The sequence below is a fragment of the Gorilla gorilla genome, chromosome 15, assembly GCF_029281585.2.
Source record: "Gorilla gorilla gorilla isolate KB3781 chromosome 15, NHGRI_mGorGor1-v2.1_pri, whole genome shotgun sequence".
Classification (NCBI taxonomy): domain Eukaryota; kingdom Metazoa; phylum Chordata; class Mammalia; order Primates; family Hominidae; genus Gorilla; species Gorilla gorilla.
Genome location: NC_073239.2, coordinates 73,532,261 through 73,553,974, shown reverse-complemented (window position 1 = coordinate 73,553,974; position 21,714 = coordinate 73,532,261). Strand labels below are relative to the sequence as shown.

Sequence of the window (21,714 nt, the reverse complement as noted above, 5' to 3'; positions counted from 1 at the left end):
GGTACATGAGTATTTTACTGAAGACTAATCCCATATCAGCAAGGTCTATAATCTGAATTTTCTCTCTCCATCTCCCCACTAAGGTCAAGATGATTTTGCAATCCATGTACTGTTTCACCTGATTTTCCTTGGCATTACAGAAATAATTTGTGAAACCGCTGAGTAAAATAGAAGAAGACAAGGTAACTGATTATGAAACCAGTAATGGAAATCAAATCTAAAATCTCAACCTTTTTAGCATCAGATGAACTTGCTTGGAAATCAAACTAAGTCTACAGGAATTTGCCTTGTAGTCCTAATGTACTGCACACAAAAGCGTAGTGGATCTTTCAATTTGTTTGTTTCCCAACAGCAGTGTAAGAGAGTCTGATTTTTCCACATCCTAGTGAGCACTTACTATTTAGCTTTTTAATTCTAGCCATCCTAGTCAGTGTGAAGTGGCATCTCACTGAAGTTTGGATTTGCATTTTCCTAATGGCTAATGCTGCTGAGCATCTTTTTCTGTGTTTACTGGCCATTTGTATATCTCCCTTAAAGAAATGTCTATTCAGACCCTTTGCTCATTTCTTAAATTGGATTATTTGCTTTTTTATTATTGAATTGTAGAGTTCTTTCCGACTTCATTTTACTATGTTTCTTTTCGGCTAACCACAGCTAGAGTCACCTGCTTGCAACCAAGAACCCTGACTGAAACACACTGTCTTCCCTCTTTAGTATACTTCTCATTATTTTTTCAAGGAAAACTGTGTGAAAAAATTCTGAAAATAAAATGCTCCTGTTCTCCTAGTCTTGCGCAAAACAGAAGAGAGGAGGTATGCCTCTAAGAGCAGAAAGTCATGTGTATGTCCATACATAGGATATACAGAACACGAAATGTTTTGGAGGACCCAGTATTCATGTTTTCGTACAATAATCTATATGTGATAAGCCTGTATGAATTTCTTTGATTTCAATAGGATTTTTATAAGTCAAACTCTGAATGCTCCTTAAAATGCACATATTTCAACACACTGCCTTTAAAAGTTTATGACAGTTAATATGTGGGCTATTTACTGCTTATTTAAATGTTGACCAAATTGTCTACTGTATCTGACTAATCATCATCTCTTTTCATTTTGGAAGAAAAATTATCCAAATAATTTTTAAGACCCAAATGACTTTGGATTTTTGCAAAGAGGATGACAGACAATTTAAACAATAGATTCTAACATTCTCTAAAAAACTTGAGATGCTTGAACTACCATTTTGTATGGGCTTATGTTGGATTTAGTCCAAGTAACACATACATGTTTAATTGATTCTGTTTCCAAAGATAGGTTCAGCTAAGTCTTCCAAATCAGGAGGTTTTTCGTTTGTTTTTGTTTTCCCTTCACACCTTATCCAGTTATGCAGCAACGAAAACATACTGAAGATCATGAAGATCATGAGCCAGTTTATAAGAGCTACATGTATAAGAAGACTCCTCTGCTAATACAAATTTTTTTTAAAGTTTACCTTATGCTAAGACTCAGAATCAATCAACAGTTACTTGCCATGTAACATATACAAACTAGTGGATGAAGAAGTTGAGATAACTTGAAACATCTGTTATGGAAAAATTCCACAGCTCAAGAAGGATACACACAAGGCTTTGTAGGTAGCAATTAATGCTCAGCTGAGTTTGAAGACTACAGAGACTGTGGAGATGGAGCAGCAGCATCAGTACACATGGCTGTGGATAGGTCTGCAGTAGCCTGAGCCAGGCTTTATTATAATAATAAAATAAAATATTATTTTATCCTGGAGAAGCTGGATGGAGCCATCCTTTGAGGCTTTACTAGGTCAGAGGGACAGGAGGGCAAAAGGACAGAAGGTCAAGAGTGGGAGTTAAAGTAATGAATCATGGGGCCTAGACTGAATAGAAAAGGAAGTAAAGCCAGTAGGGAGCTAATGGAGGAGGTAAGAAGGATGAGCCTTTAAAGGGTTGTGGGTGCCAATTACACCGCAGACAGTGTGAGCCATCAATGAAATGAGTGAAATGAAAGCTAAAGTCATACCAGGGAGTGAAAAGTGGGTTGGGGAAGGGAACATCAAATTGTTAGTGGATGGAACAGGCCAGTTAAGCAAGATTAGACTCTACTGTTGAAAGCAGCCAATGATGGAACAGAGTTTTAAAAAGCTTTTCTCAAAATCCTAACATTTTCAATAAAACTAAGTATTTGTCCTGAAAGTCTGCCAGTAGTTGGTACATGTGCACTAGTAAGTCTGCAGGCTGAGTGCAATGTAGAAACACAGGTCTGTGGCCCAGTGCCATGGCTTCACATGCATGCTACTAAGGAGCCGTTGACCCCGTCAGGACACAGCAAGTTATGTCTGTGATTTGTGCTGACACATCAAAGGATGATGCCAGTAGTGATAAGGATGATGATTTTCTGAAGACTTTGAAAGTCTTCAGTTAATTCATTGATTCTGTAAGAAGATAGTCTCATTATACTGCTCAAGTCATATTTCCTATGCATTATCTGAGCATGCTTCATTTCACCTTAGTGAGACAAAGATAAATGACTACAAAGCAGGTTGGCATCAGGGATGATTTCATGAAGACATATTTCAGGGTGAGGGCTAGGCTCAGTATCAGCCTCACAAGTTCACATCTGCAGCCTCTACCTCTCTTCTCATTGTAGCCTTCTAGTGAAATTGCTCTTGCTGAGGTCTCCAGTGACAACAGGCTTTCTGGACCTCTCTGCTGTGTTGATCCCTGTTGATGACCACTCCCCTTGACACACTTTACTGAGTTGATGTCTGGGACTGCATATCCCCCTGGTTTTCCTTTTTTGGCTCTTGATCTTCCTTCTGTGTTTTTTTTCTGAATGTCTCCTCTTTTTCCATTAATTTCTTTAAAGCTGGTTATTTCCCCATATTTCATTCTCAGACAATTGCTTTTCTCACTCTACACACTCTAGGTGGCTAGAGTCACTTTATCCACCATCTTGATTTCAACTGCTAACCACAAACTGAAAAAAACAGATCTGTTCCCAGCACTGCACTCTCCTGTACTGTTGGACTTAAATATTTCCAACCAACTATGGTACACCCCAATGCCAGTACAACTCTGGATGCCCCATAGAACCTCAATGTCAACACGTACAAAATTAATTTCTCATTCTCTTTTCTAAAAATGATTTCCTACTCCTGTATTCTCTATCTTAGTGACTTTCATTATCTACCTAGTTAATTAAGAGACCTGGTAGTGATCATCCAAGCTTCTTTTCCCTCTCTCTCTCTCTCTGTTGAAAATAGCACATCCTGCCAATTTCATTTCATAATAATTTTTAAAGCTAATCTTCCCTCCATCCATACCACCACCATCCCATTTTAGCTATTATCATCACCTCAGACTCAAATCAATCCAACAACATGGTAAGCCATCTGCCCCTAGTCCTATGCCCGCCATTGCCAACAGATTAAGAGATTCAAAACATCTGACCTCACATTTCTGACTCCAACCCTTTAATGACCTCTCCTTTAATGATAAAACATAATATAAGCCCCTCATCATGACATAAAAAACCTTTCATGATCTGGTCTTTTAACGTAACACATCAAACTTTATGTTTCATCAACAGTAAATGACTTGCAAGTCCCTATACTTAAAAGCTGTTTCTCCACTTCGGGGTTTCTTTGCAAATGAGGTTCTCTATACAGGTTGAGGATCCCTTATCTGAAATGCCTGGGACCAGAAGTGTTTCAAATTTTGGATTTTTTCAGATTTTGGAATATCTGAAGAACACATATCAGTTGAACATTTCTAATCAGAAAATCTGAAATCCAATATGCTCCAATGAGCACTTCCTTTGGGCATCATGTCAGTATTCAAAAAGTTTCAGATTTTGGAACATTCTAGATTTCGGATTTTTTGATTAGGGATGTTTAACCTGTATGTGGAACACTGTTTTGCCTTCACTTTGCTAACTCCCACGTAACTGTTTACAACTCAATATAAGCATCGTCTTTTGCAAGTATTCTCTGAAATATTTTCTCTAAGACTAGGATACTTGCCCCTTCTCTAGGTTCTCATCCAATTAAACGCAATAAATAGGTATGAAATAGATCTTTCTATATTTATTTTAAAAAGACCCAGAGGAATATAAATTTTTAACTGTAACCTAATCAAAACACTATAAAGAAACCAGATTTTAAGAACTTAAAATCTTCTATATAATGTATTACAAAGTCAAAAAATTATTTTTGGACTATTGATAATATTGGATAACCTATCAGCATATTAGTGTGTGTGTGTGTGTATATATATATATATATTTTTTTTTTTTTTTTTGAGACAGAGACGGAGTTTTGCTCATTGCCCAGGCTGGAGTGCAATGGTGCGATCTCGGCTCACCACAACCTCCGCCTCTCAGGTTCAAGCAATTCTCCTGCCTCAGCCTCCCAAGTAGCTGGGATTACAGGCATGCACCACCACGCCTGGCTAATTTTGTATTTTTAGTAGAGACAGGGTTTCTCCATGTTGAGGCTAGTCTTGAACTCCTGACCTCAGGTGATCCGCCCGCCTCGGCCTCCCAAAGTGCTGGGATTACAGGCGTGAGCCACCGTGCCCGGCCTGATATATTTTTTAATTAAAAATATATCTCTCTCTATATATGTATATGTGTATATATATATATATATATACACACACACACGCACACTCACATATATATGTGTGTGTGTCCCTAGAAAAACTATTTGATTTTTTGAAAAACTAATTGTTTCCCATATATATATTATTTAAGACATACTTTATTTGTAGTTTTTAATGCCCTCCAAGTAGAAATGGTTTCTAATGACCTCAATGTAGGTCCAAACATTTTCAAATAATGCTTGATAAAATTACTTACGCCATTATTTGGAAAGAAATATTTTTTTAAACTGCAAAAAATTAAGACAAAAGATGTTTTGGTCTTGGGGTAAATTTTGTTTAAGAGCCATGTCCTTTATTATTGCTGTCTTTTACTACTATATAAATGGTGTCTTGGTAACAAATGCTATTAAGGGAAAAATTAAAGAATTCATTTTAAACTTGTTACATTGATTTTTTTTCTTAAATAAAATGATGTTTGTATGGATAGATCTTCCAGAAACTAAGGGATATTATTTTATCATTCTGTACCTTAATTCAAGTGTTTAAATATTCTTTTGGCAAGGGTATAGAAGTAATAATTTATTTTTAAAAACTTTCTATTTTCATATTACTTTATTCCTTGTCTATAAAATAAATTTTTCAAAGAGAATAATAAAATATAGACTGGGCATGGTGGCTCATCCCTGTAATCCCAGCACTTTGCAAGGCTGAGGCAGAGGATCGCTTGTGCTTGGGGGTTCATAACTAGCCTGGGCAACATAGTGAGATTTCATCTCTACTAAAAAATAAAAATAAATAAAAATTAGCTGGGCGTGGTGCACATGCCTGTAGTCCCAGCTATGTGGGAGGCTGAAGCAGGAGGATGGCTTGAACCCAGGAGGCTGAGGCTGCAGTGAGCTATGATAGCATCACTGTACTCTGGCCTGGGTGACAGAGTGATACCCTTGACTCCAAAAAATAAAATTAAATTAAATATAGGTTCACAGTTACTCATATTGCCTTTCACACATTGATTTGTAAAGAAAGTTCCTTAATTTTCTCAAACTTTTGTGAAATTTCAAATAAAACACATCAAATTTCCCATTTTATATTTTATTGAGCCAAACAACAATGAACCCTCCATATCAATAAGACACTATATATTGGAGCTAGAAAAAAAAAGTTGAATGTGCAGAAGGCTTTTTTACCTGTGCAGAAATTCAAATGAGGTTGCGATGCTACAAAAATCATAACTGCAAATATATCTGAAGGCATATCTAGTCTTACACTTGCTAAGAGAGATTACTGAGAAGCACTTTTATCATCTGTTTATTATGAGTTTAAAAGAAAGCAATTTTCCTATGAGTTTACAGAATTCCTAGAGCTTCCAATTAATCCACTATCCTTTTTGATCACTGGGGCCTTTATTATCTTATGATCCTGGCCAATTATCATCGCTATCAATGAAGGGAACCTGTGAGTGAGTGATCAGACAAGTTAGTTGCAATCTCTTTTTGGGAATAACTCTAATCAGGAGACATACTCTATAAAAAATTTTTCCCCTGGAAAGACTACAACATATATTTAAAATTTTTTTGGCAGAGTTAAATTATACACGTAGAGCAAAATATTATTCATAAATCTTTTGCATACAATACTATTAAATGAATTGGTAGTCCAAATTTCTGATTTAAGTAATCTTTCTTTTAAAAATAAATGGAAGGAATGTCCAACCTGACATTATTTAAATAGGAGATTTAAATGAAATTGTTAATCTGAGCTCACAAAACAAGCTATCTTGTATACTCCATAAAGTCTAAAGTGCAGATGAACTGTAAATAAAACTACACCCAAAATAAGACAGACAAACCATTGTCATCTACCCGCAGAGTAAGTCTGATGATTTTTTTCAAATAAAAATGACATAATCAAAAACATGATTGTATTTTCACTTGGCAATCCAGGAGACCTGTTTTCAATTTCCATTTTATTCTTTTGAACAAATATGCTTATTATTTTTAAAAAGCAACTAAGGAGTTAATAACATGCTAAAGTAGAATCTTAAAATCAGCCCATTAAAGTGAAAAGACATTTTTTCCCAACTGAAATTGATTATTACTTCAACCAAACTAAAAGCAAAAGAGAAATTCAAATGAGGTTGTGAATAAATGAGAACTCTTTTCACCAGAACTCACAGATATATGGCTAATAGTTTAAACTATTTTCTATTTTAACTTGAGAACACTTTATGATAAATTAGATATGAGAAAAAAATGTTTTCCATTCTCAATCTAATTCTTACAGAGCCTCAATAGAGCAAGGTCAAATGAGGTATTCCTTCAAATGAAATACATATTTTAATCATCTAATCTGACTTACAGAAAGATAAAAATCATATTAGGTCATATGAGGAAAAGATCACAATCTTCAACCACCACCACTATGATAATTTTAATAACACAGCCCTTGTATTATAAAAGACACTCACCTGTCAATACCAATAATCAAAATCAAGTTTTGACACTGTTAGAGCGGTAAACTTAATTCTAAGATCTCATAATAACGGGGGAAAGCACTGATATAGATTATTCAAAATATCAAATCCAAAAGTCATTGAAGTACATTTTGTTTTATATAAATAATTTTATACTTTATATAAAAAATATACTTTACAGTATATTTGAAGTAGATAAATCTTCCTGATTGCTTTTTACTTAGGTTAACAATAAAACCATGTAATTCACATTCCAGGAGAGCACAGTGTTTAGTCAACAAAAAAAGACACACCAAGAGTATGACAGATAGTATGGGAAGGGCAGTCAAGTGTTTAAAATCTCACCCAGATCATGCAAATGACAGAAATTCTCCACTGGAGTAAGGATGATGTGATGCTATTAAGCATCAAATGTGAGCAACAGAATTCTCTGCTTAAAACATAACTGTCTTCTTTTTTTGGTCCACAAAATTCATGAGACCCAGATAAGATTCCTAAGAAAGGTACTGATTGCATAGTAGTTTTCTCACTGATGGAATACTATTCATCTGTTGACACAATGGATAAATCACGAGGTTACAATTTACACCATTGACACAGGTTTGCTATTGATAAGGTATATTTTTCTTTCCACTACACAGTATTTGATTTTCATGTGTAGTCACATGTTTGTCTAACCCTTAATCAAAAGGCAAATAACAGAAACCTGAAATTCTTTCCGAACACACATTTGACATGCCTCATAAAATTAATGAATATATTTGTCTTCAGTGCTACTTGCATGCAAAGAATCCAACACGGAAGGTACACTGCCCTACGTCTATACTGAGTGTACTGAGAATTCCTACTTGAAGTGGAATTTGACTGGGCAGACCACAGTGCAGCATCTGAACGTTATTATTTAATAAATTACTATTTGTGTCAATTCATAGTGACTACTAAAATAGTGCAGCTGACTACAGGGAAGAAGTATGATAAAGGAGGATAAAATGAACAGCAAATCTACCACCCTTATCCTTCCACGTTCTTATCTTTCTGGGTCCTAGTCATGAAAATGATATAAAAGTTCCCTTCAGGCTTATTCATATAATCAACACCATGTATTTCTCTCTCCAGTCTACCTGGAGAATGGTGAAACTAGGGAGCTAAGTCACTGAAAACCTAAGTTCTGCTAAGCCTCCTTCTTTTGGTGGCAGCTCACTCAACATTCTTTCAACAAATATGTTCTGGGTATCTAACACGTGCCAGGTACTCTGTGGGAAAATTATAATGAGGCCACTGAAAGAGCAGTAGATTATAAATCTTTTCATTGTCAAGTTTAGACCTAAGAACATAAATCAATAATTTAGGACATGATATAAAAGGTACATCTGTGAAGCCATCACCACTGAACCTAAAAAAATTTGAAATATTTCCATCTTTAATGAATTTGCAAATAAGTCCTTTCTTCCACATTTTAGAAAAATTTACTGTCATTCCAGATAAAAACTTACTAAGGTTAGTTCTACTTCATGAGGTTTAATCAAAAGGAGAACTGTTTTACTCAAAATTTTCATCTATATAAATATTCACTACCAGTACTCTAAAAGGAAAAGTATAAAGTATTATTCCTGATTCAAAACCACTACATAAAATTAGAGTAAAAAATTTAAAGCCTTCAAAAAGGAAAAAAGCACAACTAAAATGCAGGGAGTAAGGTTAGGAATAGCTCCCATAAATAAAATGTAATCACACAATTTCCATTAGAATTAAGAGTTGTGCATTAGCTATTAAATGATGAAGCTATTTAAAGTTTAAAACAATTCATTTTATTATACTCCATCAACTTATTCCTGAATATGTGGAAGAAAACATTCAACTAGGCTTTATAGGAACAACCGCAATTTACTTCACATTTTACTAAGTTTTCACAGTATGCCAGGTAACTTGCACAATGGTACAGCCTGGTTTAAAATAACTCCCCAATTACATATTCTAGTCAATTTTGTTTAAAATGTATAAAAACATATAAAACCTCAAGATTAGTTTGTTACTCAATCTTCAAAATGTATTTTGCATTCAGGAGCAAGACTGAAATTGGTTAAAAGGATATTCCATCAGAGTATTCTCAAAGGCACCGGCCAAGGCATATCATCACGCTAAGTCCTTTTTAACTGAAAACTTAGAAGATGCTATGTAATTCTTAGAATGTTAAGATACTAAAAGTATAGGAAGTCAAGGTAGAACATCCAAATAACTGAAGTCAACAGAATGAGGGTATTAAACTACTTTCATCAGCAATACTAACCAACTTAATAAACAATACAGATTTAATATTAAGTAGTCTTATGCAAAGTTATGAAGTGTATCTTAATATCTCAATTCATTAAGACTATTTTCTATTTTTATGGCTCTGAAAAGCACCAAATCTATATGAGTTATGATCTATAATTTTATTTGTAATTTAAAGAAATGTGTGCATTTATTATCACAACCATAATAACTGATGACTAGTTCCAGTGGCAAAATCTCGGCAGGAAACAGATTTAGCAATTTAAATGTTTTATAAGTTTTTGTAATTGAGGAAACTTTTCATAATCTGACATTTGTTAAAACCACTTATTAGAAATTATGCAGCACAGTAACTGTGCAAATATGAGCTAGCTTCACAATTATAAAGTCAGCCTATGTAGCCCTTTCCTATTGTATATAGTGGCATAAACCCCACGGCGGCCTATCAGCTAACTGGCAGGCAGGGGGCTGCTCTATTCAAAGTGAGAGATACAAGCTGCAGGGCAAAAACCTGGCAGCTCCCATCTGACCCCACAATCCCCTACTGGTGACAGCTCCAAGCTCCATGGCAAATTAGGCCTTCTCATATTACAATTGGAGAAGACAGATTCCATTAGCAGTATCTGAAATTGAGTGGAGAGCTGCACTGTTATCAGACTTGACTCATAAGCACTGCTATTAATCAGAGCTATGATAGCATTTATATATTTCAAGCTATCTGCTGCCGCTGTGATATTCTGCTACAAAGGGTTGATGGGACTTAGGAAAGTGAACAATAGAGCTTTCTGGGAAAAGCAGAGTAAATCAAGAAAGTCTATGACTTCCGCACATTCTGAAGGGATTGTGGTTTACATAAATTTTCTCCCAATTGGAGATTGAGCTCTTCCTCATCTTACACATGGGATTTAGTTGTCACTCAATGGTAACAGCTGTGAAAAGGTGAAGCGGCCCACCGCTCAGAATATTGCCTTCGCTTTTAAAGCAATTAACCCATGAACAGGAGGATACCTGGTGATATCAAAGGGATTAGGCCAGGCAGTGCATTATTAACATTTCCTTGAACTAATTCTAACTCTGACTAGCTGTCAGAAAAGACTCTACAGTCTTAAAAAAGAGTTTTTGCCCTGCTTTTTTCCCCTTCAAAATGAAGCGCTGCTATTTGAGCCTAATATGTCCCTCTACTTATAAGAAAATGCAAATGAACCAAGCTCTTAATATGCTTAAGCAGTCTAAGTCAATGCAATTTTAATACAAGTATGAGAGAAATATATGATCAATTAACCACGGATCAAGACAGATATTCTCCTGAATGGAAATTAATGCTCCAGTACTTTCCATTCTTCTTCAACTACAAAAACTTGGTAACTATTTGTTACTTATGCATAGTTACTTCTGAAATTAGGAAGAGCTTCACATTATTCTCTATGGCAATAATCTAAAATACTCTTTGAGCTGGAAAATCCAAATGTCCCTTAAGCAAGAGATTCTGCATTCTCTAAGGTATGGCATTTTAATTTTCTATTCTTTATTGAATGGAATCTTAGCTGAAGCTCTAAGAATAGCAGACACAGTGCTCAGAATCAAGTCTTCGCCTTCTAAAATTTAATCAAATTAATTTTTAGCAGCAACACAATGTTTAAAAATATATAAGTTATAAAATTACAAAATCCATGAGTTAAATACTGGCACAAAACAATCTGCCAGAAGATATTTAAGAATTACTGAAATTGATCGTACGTTCTTTGTAGTAAGCAAAGTTTCAATATACCTTTAATATTATTAATATTCCTATATTCTAGGTAATCTACTTGACGTTAAGAGATCTGATGTCTTACTGCACAATATTAATGATGTTAGGAAGTATTTTTATGTGAGTTTCCTGAAACTACACCTTTTTGAAAAAATATTTGAAAAACTGCCTATTTAATGGTAACTTTGTATTACTTTCTTTAAAATAAGCACTGAATTTTGATTATAAAAAATAAGAGCTTTACTTTCAATTCACATGAGTCTTCAACAAATATTGTGGAATGAATTCTATAGTTCCATTTGGCCGGTAATAGTTTGAAAAGTATAGGCTGACTCTCAGGCCTGTTGAAAATACATCCCCTGCACTGTAACTACCAAAATAAATGACATGACATATACCCTCCTCTGATATCATAAGCAATGTAAATCTTCCCTGAGGTAAAGAATTTTTATACAATGCTATCAACATGCTCCCTTCTCTTTTAGTGATACCGGAACATATGAAGGATGAGAATATAGATGTTTAATGATAGTGACTTCAGTACTCCTTCTTTATTCAGTAAATAAGACCTAGTTTGACATTTCCTAGAAAATAATTTTGAAATTCAAGCATTAAATAATGTTAAATGGTGTTCATGTTAATGACTTATATTACCTATAACTTTAAAATTTTATATTAATAGGATTTGTGAATTTCAAATAGAATAGGGCATTTTAAATATTATGCTATTAAATCTAAAAATCATTTACTTTAATAGCCTTAAAAAAGAAAACCCCAGTTCCCAGAAACCACTAACTATATTACAGCCTTAGAAACACAGATGTACACATTAATAAAATGAATACTATTTCATATAAATGAAATGTACTAGATTAAACTCCCCTAACATAATGCATGCTTAAAAATACTCCTTAAGGGGACAATACATAAATAAATACTTACAGAAACAACTGCCACAATCTTACTATTTTTAATTCAATAAACTACAGTGACACATACGGCTTTCAATGTGCTGTTTTACTCATATGCTTTCTACATTAGAGCAAAGCAAATATAAATGAGTTCTTGCCAACCATTAGGAAAGACTGACAAAAAATGCAGTGTTAATGACATCTTACAGCTTTTAAAAGCAAGAGAAAGATGCAAGAAAAGCAAAAATTACATAGTAATTGGAAACAACGAATAAATTGGTCTTTCAATCTAAGTCATGTTTACTGAAAAAAATGGAGCTTTTTACATCAACACATTTAAACATAAATTTGCTTTTGAAATAAAATCTTTGTTTAAAAGGTACAGAAGGTCTTTATGTCCACCCCAAGAGCTAAATATAGTGAATGCTATGTGAACAATTACCTGAAAAAAACCTAAACCTGTTAAAAGAATTAATTTACTGCACACCAGTCAGCACTAATCCTACATGTACAGTAATGGTCTCTTAAGTGATGGGGGAAAGAAAGAATAAAACTGTTTCCTGGATCAAAACCCTTCAATATTCAACAACAAAATGGAATGATGATTTGGTTTGTAAATGAATAAAGTAGTGAAACGTCTCCTAAACAAATTCTGATAAGGGAGTCAACCTGCAAAGAAACACATTTACTGTACACTGGGACAGGAAAAAAGCCATCACTGTAATGGTTGTACAAAAACTGTGTCCTGCTGTTGGGTTTATATTCACAGAAGAAAGGTTTTAAAGGTTAAGTTCAGGTCATACAACAAATGAAATTGTAACAAGCCAGCTGACATTGTATAATGTCTTCTTCCACTCAATCAATAGGCTACTGTTAGTCCTATTACCATAGAGATGGCTTCTCCTTTTTGAAGGGTGTCTATTGTTTGACAAAACAGATTTGCCACTTGAACTAGGTTATTCCCAAAGGACGTGTACCTTGTCAATTATTTGTATTCAAAATAATGAAGTATTTTCATATTAAAATTATGTAAGAGATAATATTGTTAGATCCCTTTTCTGAAAGAAAGCAACTTTTCCAAAGCACATACTATATTATTAAAACCACTCAAATACCTAATTTAGTCATATTAAGAGATTGAATTTAAAGCACATGTCAGCAAGTATAAAATATATCATTAGCCATGCATATTAAAAGAAAAGTGTTATAGGCTAGTATGCTAATCTAAACCATTATAATTAATCATAATAATTAATAAAAGCTATTTTTAAAGAAAAGTATTGTCCAGAGCTATCTAGATTCTGTAAATTTTTAAGATTTTTATTTACGATTTTTACAGTGGTTCTCATATGGAATGGTATCAACAATTAATAATGTTGAAAAACATGGAAAAGTTTTAGAAAATGAATCCCTTTACTTGCACAAAGAGCTATTTATAGCTACATAACATTTAAATATATGTATGTTACATAAATGATCTAAAATACAGACTATCAAAATGAATATATTAGTCTTCTTTAAATGTTTTTGTTCTAAAGTATCTTGTGAAAATTAATAATATACTCATTCAATACAGAACAAGGAAGTTCCCGTTCAGCCTAGATATTTAAAAACAAAAAAACACTTTTTCTCTCAGTGGAAATACTGACAGATTCTTAATTACAAAAGACTCAGAAGGAACAATTCTAATAAAAATTATCCTAACCACTGAGAAAAAGAAAAATATTAATAGTACTAATGAATCTAAGCAGAAACATTATTTTAAATATTTCATAAAGACTAAAATAACAAATTTAATAATATAACAATTTGGGAAAAGATCAACAGTTATAATACTTGAATCTGAAAGTTTTTTCACATACAGATCAAAAGTAAACTTCAGAGTTATAGTTATACTAACTCTTATCTTTCTATAAATCATTAAAAGAATTTAGAATTTAGCTAAAGGGCAGTATTATGACTTTAACACAAATAAAAATATTGGTCTCCAAAAAAACATTTGAAATCGTACCTATTCAAATTATATTTACCTACAGAAATCATTTGTTTTATAGTAAGATATGCAAAAGTTTTTAGAAAAAGTGTTTTAATTTGGTTTTTCCTTTTGCAGAAAGTGTAATTTTTATTTTTCACTATAATCCTCTTAGGTATAGGATGCACTGAGTTAAGAATGAAGGAGACAGAAACATCAAAGACAAATGGGTTACCAGCATTCTAAACTAATGACCAATGTTTTAAAAGCAGGGTAGCCTTCCAACCTAAGAAAGTCTTCTATCAATGAATTACTTGGGATCTAATTTGCCTACCTTTACTACAGCCATAACGGAGCAGAGTGAAACCTTACTAAAACCACATCCCAAATTGATTTCCTTAGTTAAGATCCTTATTTCAGAAAGTATACAACATGTTCATATTTAGAATACAATATAATTAGATATTAGCCCTGGACCTGATAGGCAGCTGCTCGTCAGCAATACTGTAATTAAATGATATTTACCATTTACCAAAAGATGAACCTCATATTGTTGAATTAAACTGGTCCATCTGCATCTTCATAAAATGACAAACCTCATTAGTTCTGCCTAATCAGAGAATTGTGATAATGAACTGGTGACACCTTCACTCCATTGTATGAAACAAAACCAACTGTGTAATCATTTGAGGGGTCAAATGCATATGAAATTATTATAAATTAAGAAAGTGAAATCACATGTGTTAGGGAAACCAAGCAACAAAAGATTTTTTTAATGTATGTACTTGAGCCATAAGAAATCTACATCTCCAGCTGCTCAAAATTAATTTTAACTAATCAACTACTTTACCTGAAAACGGTGAAAAAAAGTAATGATGCAGCTACTGCTCCAAATAAGCCACAGAGAAGATTGACACGGTAGGCAACTGAACCAAAAGGAAACAGTGTAATTGCCAGTTTAGCCACCAGCGTGAACAAAGGATAGCCAGGAGGATGGGCAACCTACGGAAAAATTAGCAACAGTTAGAAGGTTTTCATCTAGGAAAGGAAGAGTCCCACAGGCCTTAATTGAAAAGTAGCCCTTTTCTCAAGCAACTATAAAGATTAGGCACCAATGACTAAATGTTTGAATAGTGGTTTTCTATTGTAATCCTCTTGAGGCAATACAAATAAATATTTTCTTTAGTGGATTTGGCAGCGTCTATCACATGGTGCGTCACCCAGAGAAAGGGTGACATATTTCATTGTCAGTTCTTAAGCAGTTTGTTCTCTGGGTTCACAGTACATTAGGGTCATTTAAAAGGCTATTGAAAAAAAGCAGGTTCTGAAATATCGTATTGGTTAGAAAGTTGAAAGACCACACTGCTATCGGATTACCACCATGCTGACAGTCGTAAGGTCTTGCCTAAAGGGATCATGCACCATAATAAAGTTTATTAAATAATAAACTTATTAAAACTGTTAACCCGATTTATTTTATTCTCCACAGCTTATACAAAATTTGGGGTGATAATAAGGCAGCTACTGTATATACAGTAAAGGCTTTGCTTTATAATTTAGTTTAATTGGATTTAAAACTTAAAGTAAATTGTCACGTACTGTACTTATAAGTTACTAAAAACCGGGGTTTGAAAATAAATTAATCTACTTTACTCCATGCTTAATTAAACTTTCTTAATTCCTAAAACTGTTAATGAGAGCATTGATTAAACAATAAAACTAATACTTACTCCAAGCTCATGTGCGGCTGTGATCAGCTCCCCTGTGAAAAAATAATGTAAAAGCAATAATTACTATTAGAGAATGACACTCCTCCAAAGTTTTCAAAATCCAAATGCTTGCATTGGGGTTTTGCATTAATTTGACTGGATAAAACTGTAAATCTGTGGAGATCTAACAGCATGAAATAGTCTAAGAATATTTTCTCCCTGAGGTCTTATTGAACAAACTATCTTTGATAGCCTTTAAGAAGTGGTCAGTGGAAATATAGGTACATTCTGGTCTTTAAAAAATGCTTATTTTCCCTCTTGAAAGTTGTATCCACTTGCAAATATACAAATACTGTTGGAGCATTAGTGTAATATGCTTTATTATCCCTCAAGAAATTAGCACGAAAGTCTATAAAGATGCAACCTTACAGTAAGGTAAAATGTGCAGACATCTGAGGTTTGGACACTCCATAAAATGTCCCATACTACCCTAAAACTGGCATTTGGGTATCTTCTCCACATTAATTGCACTGGATATCTTTAAATGATTTCCAAGTGTTTATTAAGTCCAGGTTATTTTGGTAAGGTTCACTGTAAGACATTTTTTCAAACCATTAAATAATATTCTTTACATAGTCCTTTATAGTTCCTCACCATTAGTGACTATTTCTAAAATTATGATGCAGTAATTTGATGCCTATTTGTTAAACTTTTATGTATTCAGAGCACAGGGACTATTTCTGACTCATCCCTGTACATTGTAGTACCGTACAATGTAAGGAATCAATATTGATGAATGACTCATGAAAGTTACTAGTACCTATTAGGAAATGTACTACTGTCCACTTCCTATCCTTTCATAGATGCAATACTCTGCATTTAATTTCTGTCCCAGCTACAATTTAGACCTTTACTCTCTCGCCTGGACTATGGCAAAAGACTTGACCAATCCTACTTCAATTCATCTTCATACTGAAATCACTTATAATCAACACCTGTCTTCCCCCATGCCCCTAAACACATACACACACACACACACACACACAGACACACACACACACACACACACATAAAAGGCTGGATTGCATCCCTAGTTTAAAATTTCTCAGTGGCTGCTCTCTGCTTACTGAAGTTCAGATTCCTCAGCATGACGTTCAAGCTTTCTATGGTTTCAAGGTCCCTTTTCTAGGCTTATATCCATGAAACCTATGTTCCCTCCAGCCAAATCTTATTACCCACTGTTTCTCTGGAGTGGTCCTCTTTTGCACCTCTTCTCACTCATTTTCTCACCCTGGAATATTTTCCCTAGCATTCTCCCCCTAAATCCTTCAAGGCCAAGTTAAATTGCCACCTTCTTGGTAACCTTTCCTTAGACACCTGCTTCTCCAGCCTCCCCATCAGAATTAATCACTTCTTCCTCCTCCATAGAACCTGCTTGAGTCTATTTAGCACTTTAGATGGCCTTATATTCTGGTTGGTTTTCATTTCTCTCTCCCACTAAGTTTAAAAACATTATCCTATCCATTTCACGATCGTGCCAGGATACCACCACCTCTCCCCTCTGGCCACACACAAAGCATCAATTCAAGCCATACACACAGAGGTTAACAAAAAGACACATCACATTGTCATCCTTGCTACTAAGACACCCCAGTCTTAGATGACTGCATCACGGACGCCTTACAAGGGCACCTGAAGACAGATTAAGTCAATTACTTAAGGACATTTGTTAAGAGATATTCAAGAGCACCTTAGAAACCAGCACATTTTATATCCTAAATGCTTCTTTTTAAATAGTTTATGGTCTCACAATGTCTCAAAGAACTGTTCCCTTTGTTAACTACTGTAAAGGATATGATTTTATAGTTTACTCCATAATGGATTAGCTCTTAAGTCTTTAGCTCCAAACTATTTTCGATTTTTTTGTTCTTGTAATCTTTTTGTAACGAAGCCACCATAAATTCAAAATTTCAAAGGTCAATATTCATTCTCCTCCATTTAAAATGTATTCAGAATTACATTTAACATTAAGAAAAATAGGCTGTTTTTCTCTAACTTCTTTTTACCATGGAAAAGTCAGTGTGCTGTTATTATTTGCCAGACTTCTGCTGCTATAAAGATAAATCTGGAATGTGACAAACTTTCATCAATTCTTATCAAATGTTAAACTAAAATCGAAATAGAAAAGATGTCCCCATTCAAAGCCTCTAAATGTAACCTTGATAAAGATCTAAAGGGAAATACTACTCTTAAATTGACTGTGACAAAGAAAAGAGGAAGTGAATAGTAAAAAAACCTCGAGCTTCCCGAGTCTTGGCTTTCTCCCAACCCTTTACATGAAAGGTTCCTCAGAGTTGTGTCTACCTGCATCAGAATTAACCTGCTTTTTAAAAATGAAGACTCCTTGCCCACACCTCCAAATTCCATAATCTACTAAGACCCACTGGCACTGGGGGCTCAAGTTTCCCAGGTAATTCTGAAGTACGTTCCTGTCTGAGAACCACGGCTTTGTTGTCTGCAATACAAACTAATGGCAAGCCCAGAGTTGTCAGCAGATGCTTAACCTTTACAAAAACCAGCTCCCTTTATATCATACTTCTCAATATTAATTAGACTAGACTGTCACACATCACATCTGTTAAAGACAGTATCTTTGAAATAAACTCACGTACAAACTAATTTAGTGAAGGCCAGATTCCTACCCCCTCCCCGAAAAGCACCACAAGCACCCTGCCCATAAATGAACTGTGTGTCAAGTGGTACAAAAAATAATTTTGGCAAGACCACACAATGTGATGAATCTATGGAGTAAAATGTAAGACTTATCAGGAAGAAGAATACATGCGTTATACTGGTTTTGAGATGTGTTCTGTTTATTGATGAAAATATAATTCATAAACATTCAAGAATAGTGCATTCAACATGTAAACACAATTATCAAATATACGATAAAGCAAATTTTCCATATTGGCATATACTTGGAAAACAGTTTATCATTCCCAAAAATGAACATAAAAATATTAGAAGCAACCACTATTTAACATCAAACCAAACAAAATTAAAGCACCTAAAGTTTGGTAACTCAAGGTGAATACACAACTTTATTCTTTTGGGAAAAAATAAAATACAGTATTAATAAAGGCAAGGCAATAATCATGATTTTAAATAAATTTTAAACATCACTACATATGTGATGGTGGATTTAGAAAAGAATTTCATGAAATGTTTTGACGAAAAGTAGAGGTTAAGGGGGCATATTCTGAAGTCAATATACTTTTCCTGATTTCTCTACTCTGTGTGACTTTGGGCATAGCTTAGCCTTAGTTTTCTCATTTATAAAAGGAAAATAATAATTGCACCTACTTTTAAGGGTAGCCGGGAGGGTTAAAACAACAACCCATATAAAGCACTTGGAACAGTGCCTGGCACATAGTAAGTGCCCAACAAACGTCAGTTATTATAAACCTCACTCCCATCCTTCACACTCAACCAACCATAAGTAGCTGTCAATCTTTTTATTTTTTTACAAGTAACAGAACTACCTAACCTCTGAATAATGCTCTCCAGCACCAAAACTCTCACAACTATAAAGTTACTTCCACTATGAAATACCAATCTTGGTAACATGGTACAGAAACTCCCTACTACACGAATGAAACACTATCCCTACTTGTGCAACAGGACCTGAAAGAAGAAAGGTAACAATTTGAAGATGGAACATCAAGGATCTTCAATGTGGTAGGCAGCCCTAAATATGATCCCCACTAATCCCCAACTCCTGGTATTCTCACCTGTGTAATCCTTCCCCCTTGAATATGGGTTGGGTTTACTGACGAAGTTCCAGGAATAAAATGCAGAAGTGGTATATCACTTACAGTATTAGGTTACAAAATGACAGAGGTGTCAGACAGAGAGGTGTCCTTCATCTTTTTCTTGACAGAAGTCAGTTAACTTATGGAGACCCACATAGCAAAGAACCAGATTGCGTTTCTCCCCAAATTGAGCCTTGAGAAGACCGCAGCCCCATCGCTCACCATGACAGCAACCTTGTTCTGAGTACGAGCATCTAGCTTAAACCGCACCCAGATTCCTGATTTACAGAAACGAGAGACGATAAACGTTTGCTGTTTAAGCTGCTCAATTTGGGGATCACTGGTCTTGCAGCAAAAACTGCTTCTTCAGTCCATAGGTTCACTACCTGAAATCACAGCACTACTCTGACAAAATTACTGGCCATGATATGGCATTATGGAATCCAAAAACAAAACATGGATCTTGTTTCTTGCATCAAATACAAAACAATTAGTGTGATTTAAGGGCCAATGAGTCATGCTTTTCTTTTTCATAGAAACAGCCGCACCTGGCTTCCACCTTTTTAAGAGTTCTCCTGCAAATATTCTGCATGGCTAGTTCCTTCTCAATATTCAGGTTTCAACTAAAACACCACCTCTTCAGAGGTCTTTCCTGAATAGCCATTCGGAAGGACCCACTACTTACCCCCACTCTCAATCATATTTCCCTCCTACTGTCTCCGTAACTTATCACCAGTGAATATGCTGTTTATTCATTAACTTGTGAATTGTCTAACCGCACTGGAACACTAGCAATTATCTGTTCGCCACTACTGTTCTTTTGTTTGAAACATAATAAGGACTCCGTGACTAATATCTGTGGACTAAAAAACACTGAAAGTAAATACTCAGGACCAGGATAAAAGATCTGGGGAAGTGGAGAGGTCGATAAGCCCCACCAGGCGAAACCAACAATACGCCCCATCTCGAAAGCCTGAGAACTAAAGAAACCACAACGACAGGAATGGAAACAGAAGTGGGCTCTGGAACACACAATAGTGCGCTGTGCACAGGCGGGTGGATGGACGCCCAGAGCTGACCAGACCGAATGCCAAGAGCAGGGGCCAGACGCAGACCCTGCCCGTTCTGGGACCAGGGGAGAGGGACATAAGGGGCAACCCTGCGAGTACTTTACCGGAGTCTCCCCCCGGTACCGAAGGGGGCAGGGTGAAGGTGAACACTGCGGCCACGGCGGCGAACACCGCCACGCCGCCGCGGATGCCTCCGGAGCGCCGCAGCCCCACTCGGACTGCCCGCCCCCGGGCCTGGCCCCTGCCGTCGCCATGGGGACTCATGGGCCAGTGGCGACCGAGGGAGGAGGACACGGCCGGCCCAAGAACCCGGTGCGACACGGAGCTCCCCAGCCGAGAGACGAGCGCAGCTTGTGCGGCGGCCACGGCGGCTTCCGGGTCGAGCCTCCGCGGGTTGGACCGCACCTTTCTCCGCCTGAGCGCGGGGAGGAGAAAATGCCAGGCCTCCCTTGAGCCAGGCCCTGAGAGTTTTCCCGCAGTGCACCACGCATTAGCGTTCACCTACTTATAATGTGATTTAAGGTTCCTAATCACCAGGAGAGCATTCCCTTTAAAAAGCAAGCCCGGCCACAGGCCTACCGTCTCCATGGCTATTCCCCCCTTTTATACTGACTTGGTTGGGTCTGACAGAGACCAAAGCAGCGTCGAAAACCGCGAGAGAGGAAGGGCTGCTCCTGCCCCCTACGGTGCGGGGTGGAACTGCACAAAAGGGCCACGATCAGCCAGGAGCCCCTACCTGTGCTAAAAAAAAAAAAGGGTGGTGTATTTACCGTATGTGCAAAGTAAGCCAATAAATACATTAATCGCAATTATGTATTTATTACGATTTACTACGTTACTATGACTAATTACAATAAGTCTGTGTGCTACTTATGAAATCACTGAGTAATTTTTAGAGAGATTAGAATATGCTAGTGCGTCTTTTTTTTTTTTTCATTCCATAGCATAATGAAAACTCTGTAGATGAGTCGGGAAATTTGAGTTCCTGTATTCATGCAGATAACTCAAACCATGATAAAGGTGTCTCCTAGTTTAATGAAGAGGAGTGTTTTGCTGGAGCTTTCAACACAGCAAAGTGGAAAATGAAATTGAATCACCATATTTTACAATGAGCTGTAACGCAAAAAA

The 21,714-nt window shown here is 35.7% G+C and overlaps 1 protein-coding gene across 4 annotated transcripts in view; it reads right to left on the bottom strand.

Moving 5' to 3' along the window:
- The window catches only part of TMEM260 (transmembrane protein 260), a 72,437-nt gene extending 51,249 nt beyond the window's left edge, over positions 1-21,188 (bottom strand). For 2 of the 4 annotated variants that reach the window (XR_010130757.1, XM_004055210.5), the window contains exons 1-3: positions 20,691-21,188; positions 15,726-15,757; positions 14,846-14,997 (exon numbers count right to left, since the gene is read on the bottom strand). Coding sequence is in view for 2 of the 4 variants with exons in the window: in XM_004055210.5 (XP_004055258.4) it covers positions 14,846-14,997; positions 15,726-15,757; positions 20,691-20,850 (344 nt within the window). In the remaining 2 variants the exon portion in view is untranslated. The remainder of the gene's footprint in view (positions 1-14,845; positions 14,998-15,725; positions 15,758-20,690) is intronic. The other 2 variants (XR_010130758.1, XM_019010120.4) reach the window with 2 other exon arrangements.
- Positions 21,189-21,714: the final 526 nt, after the last annotated feature.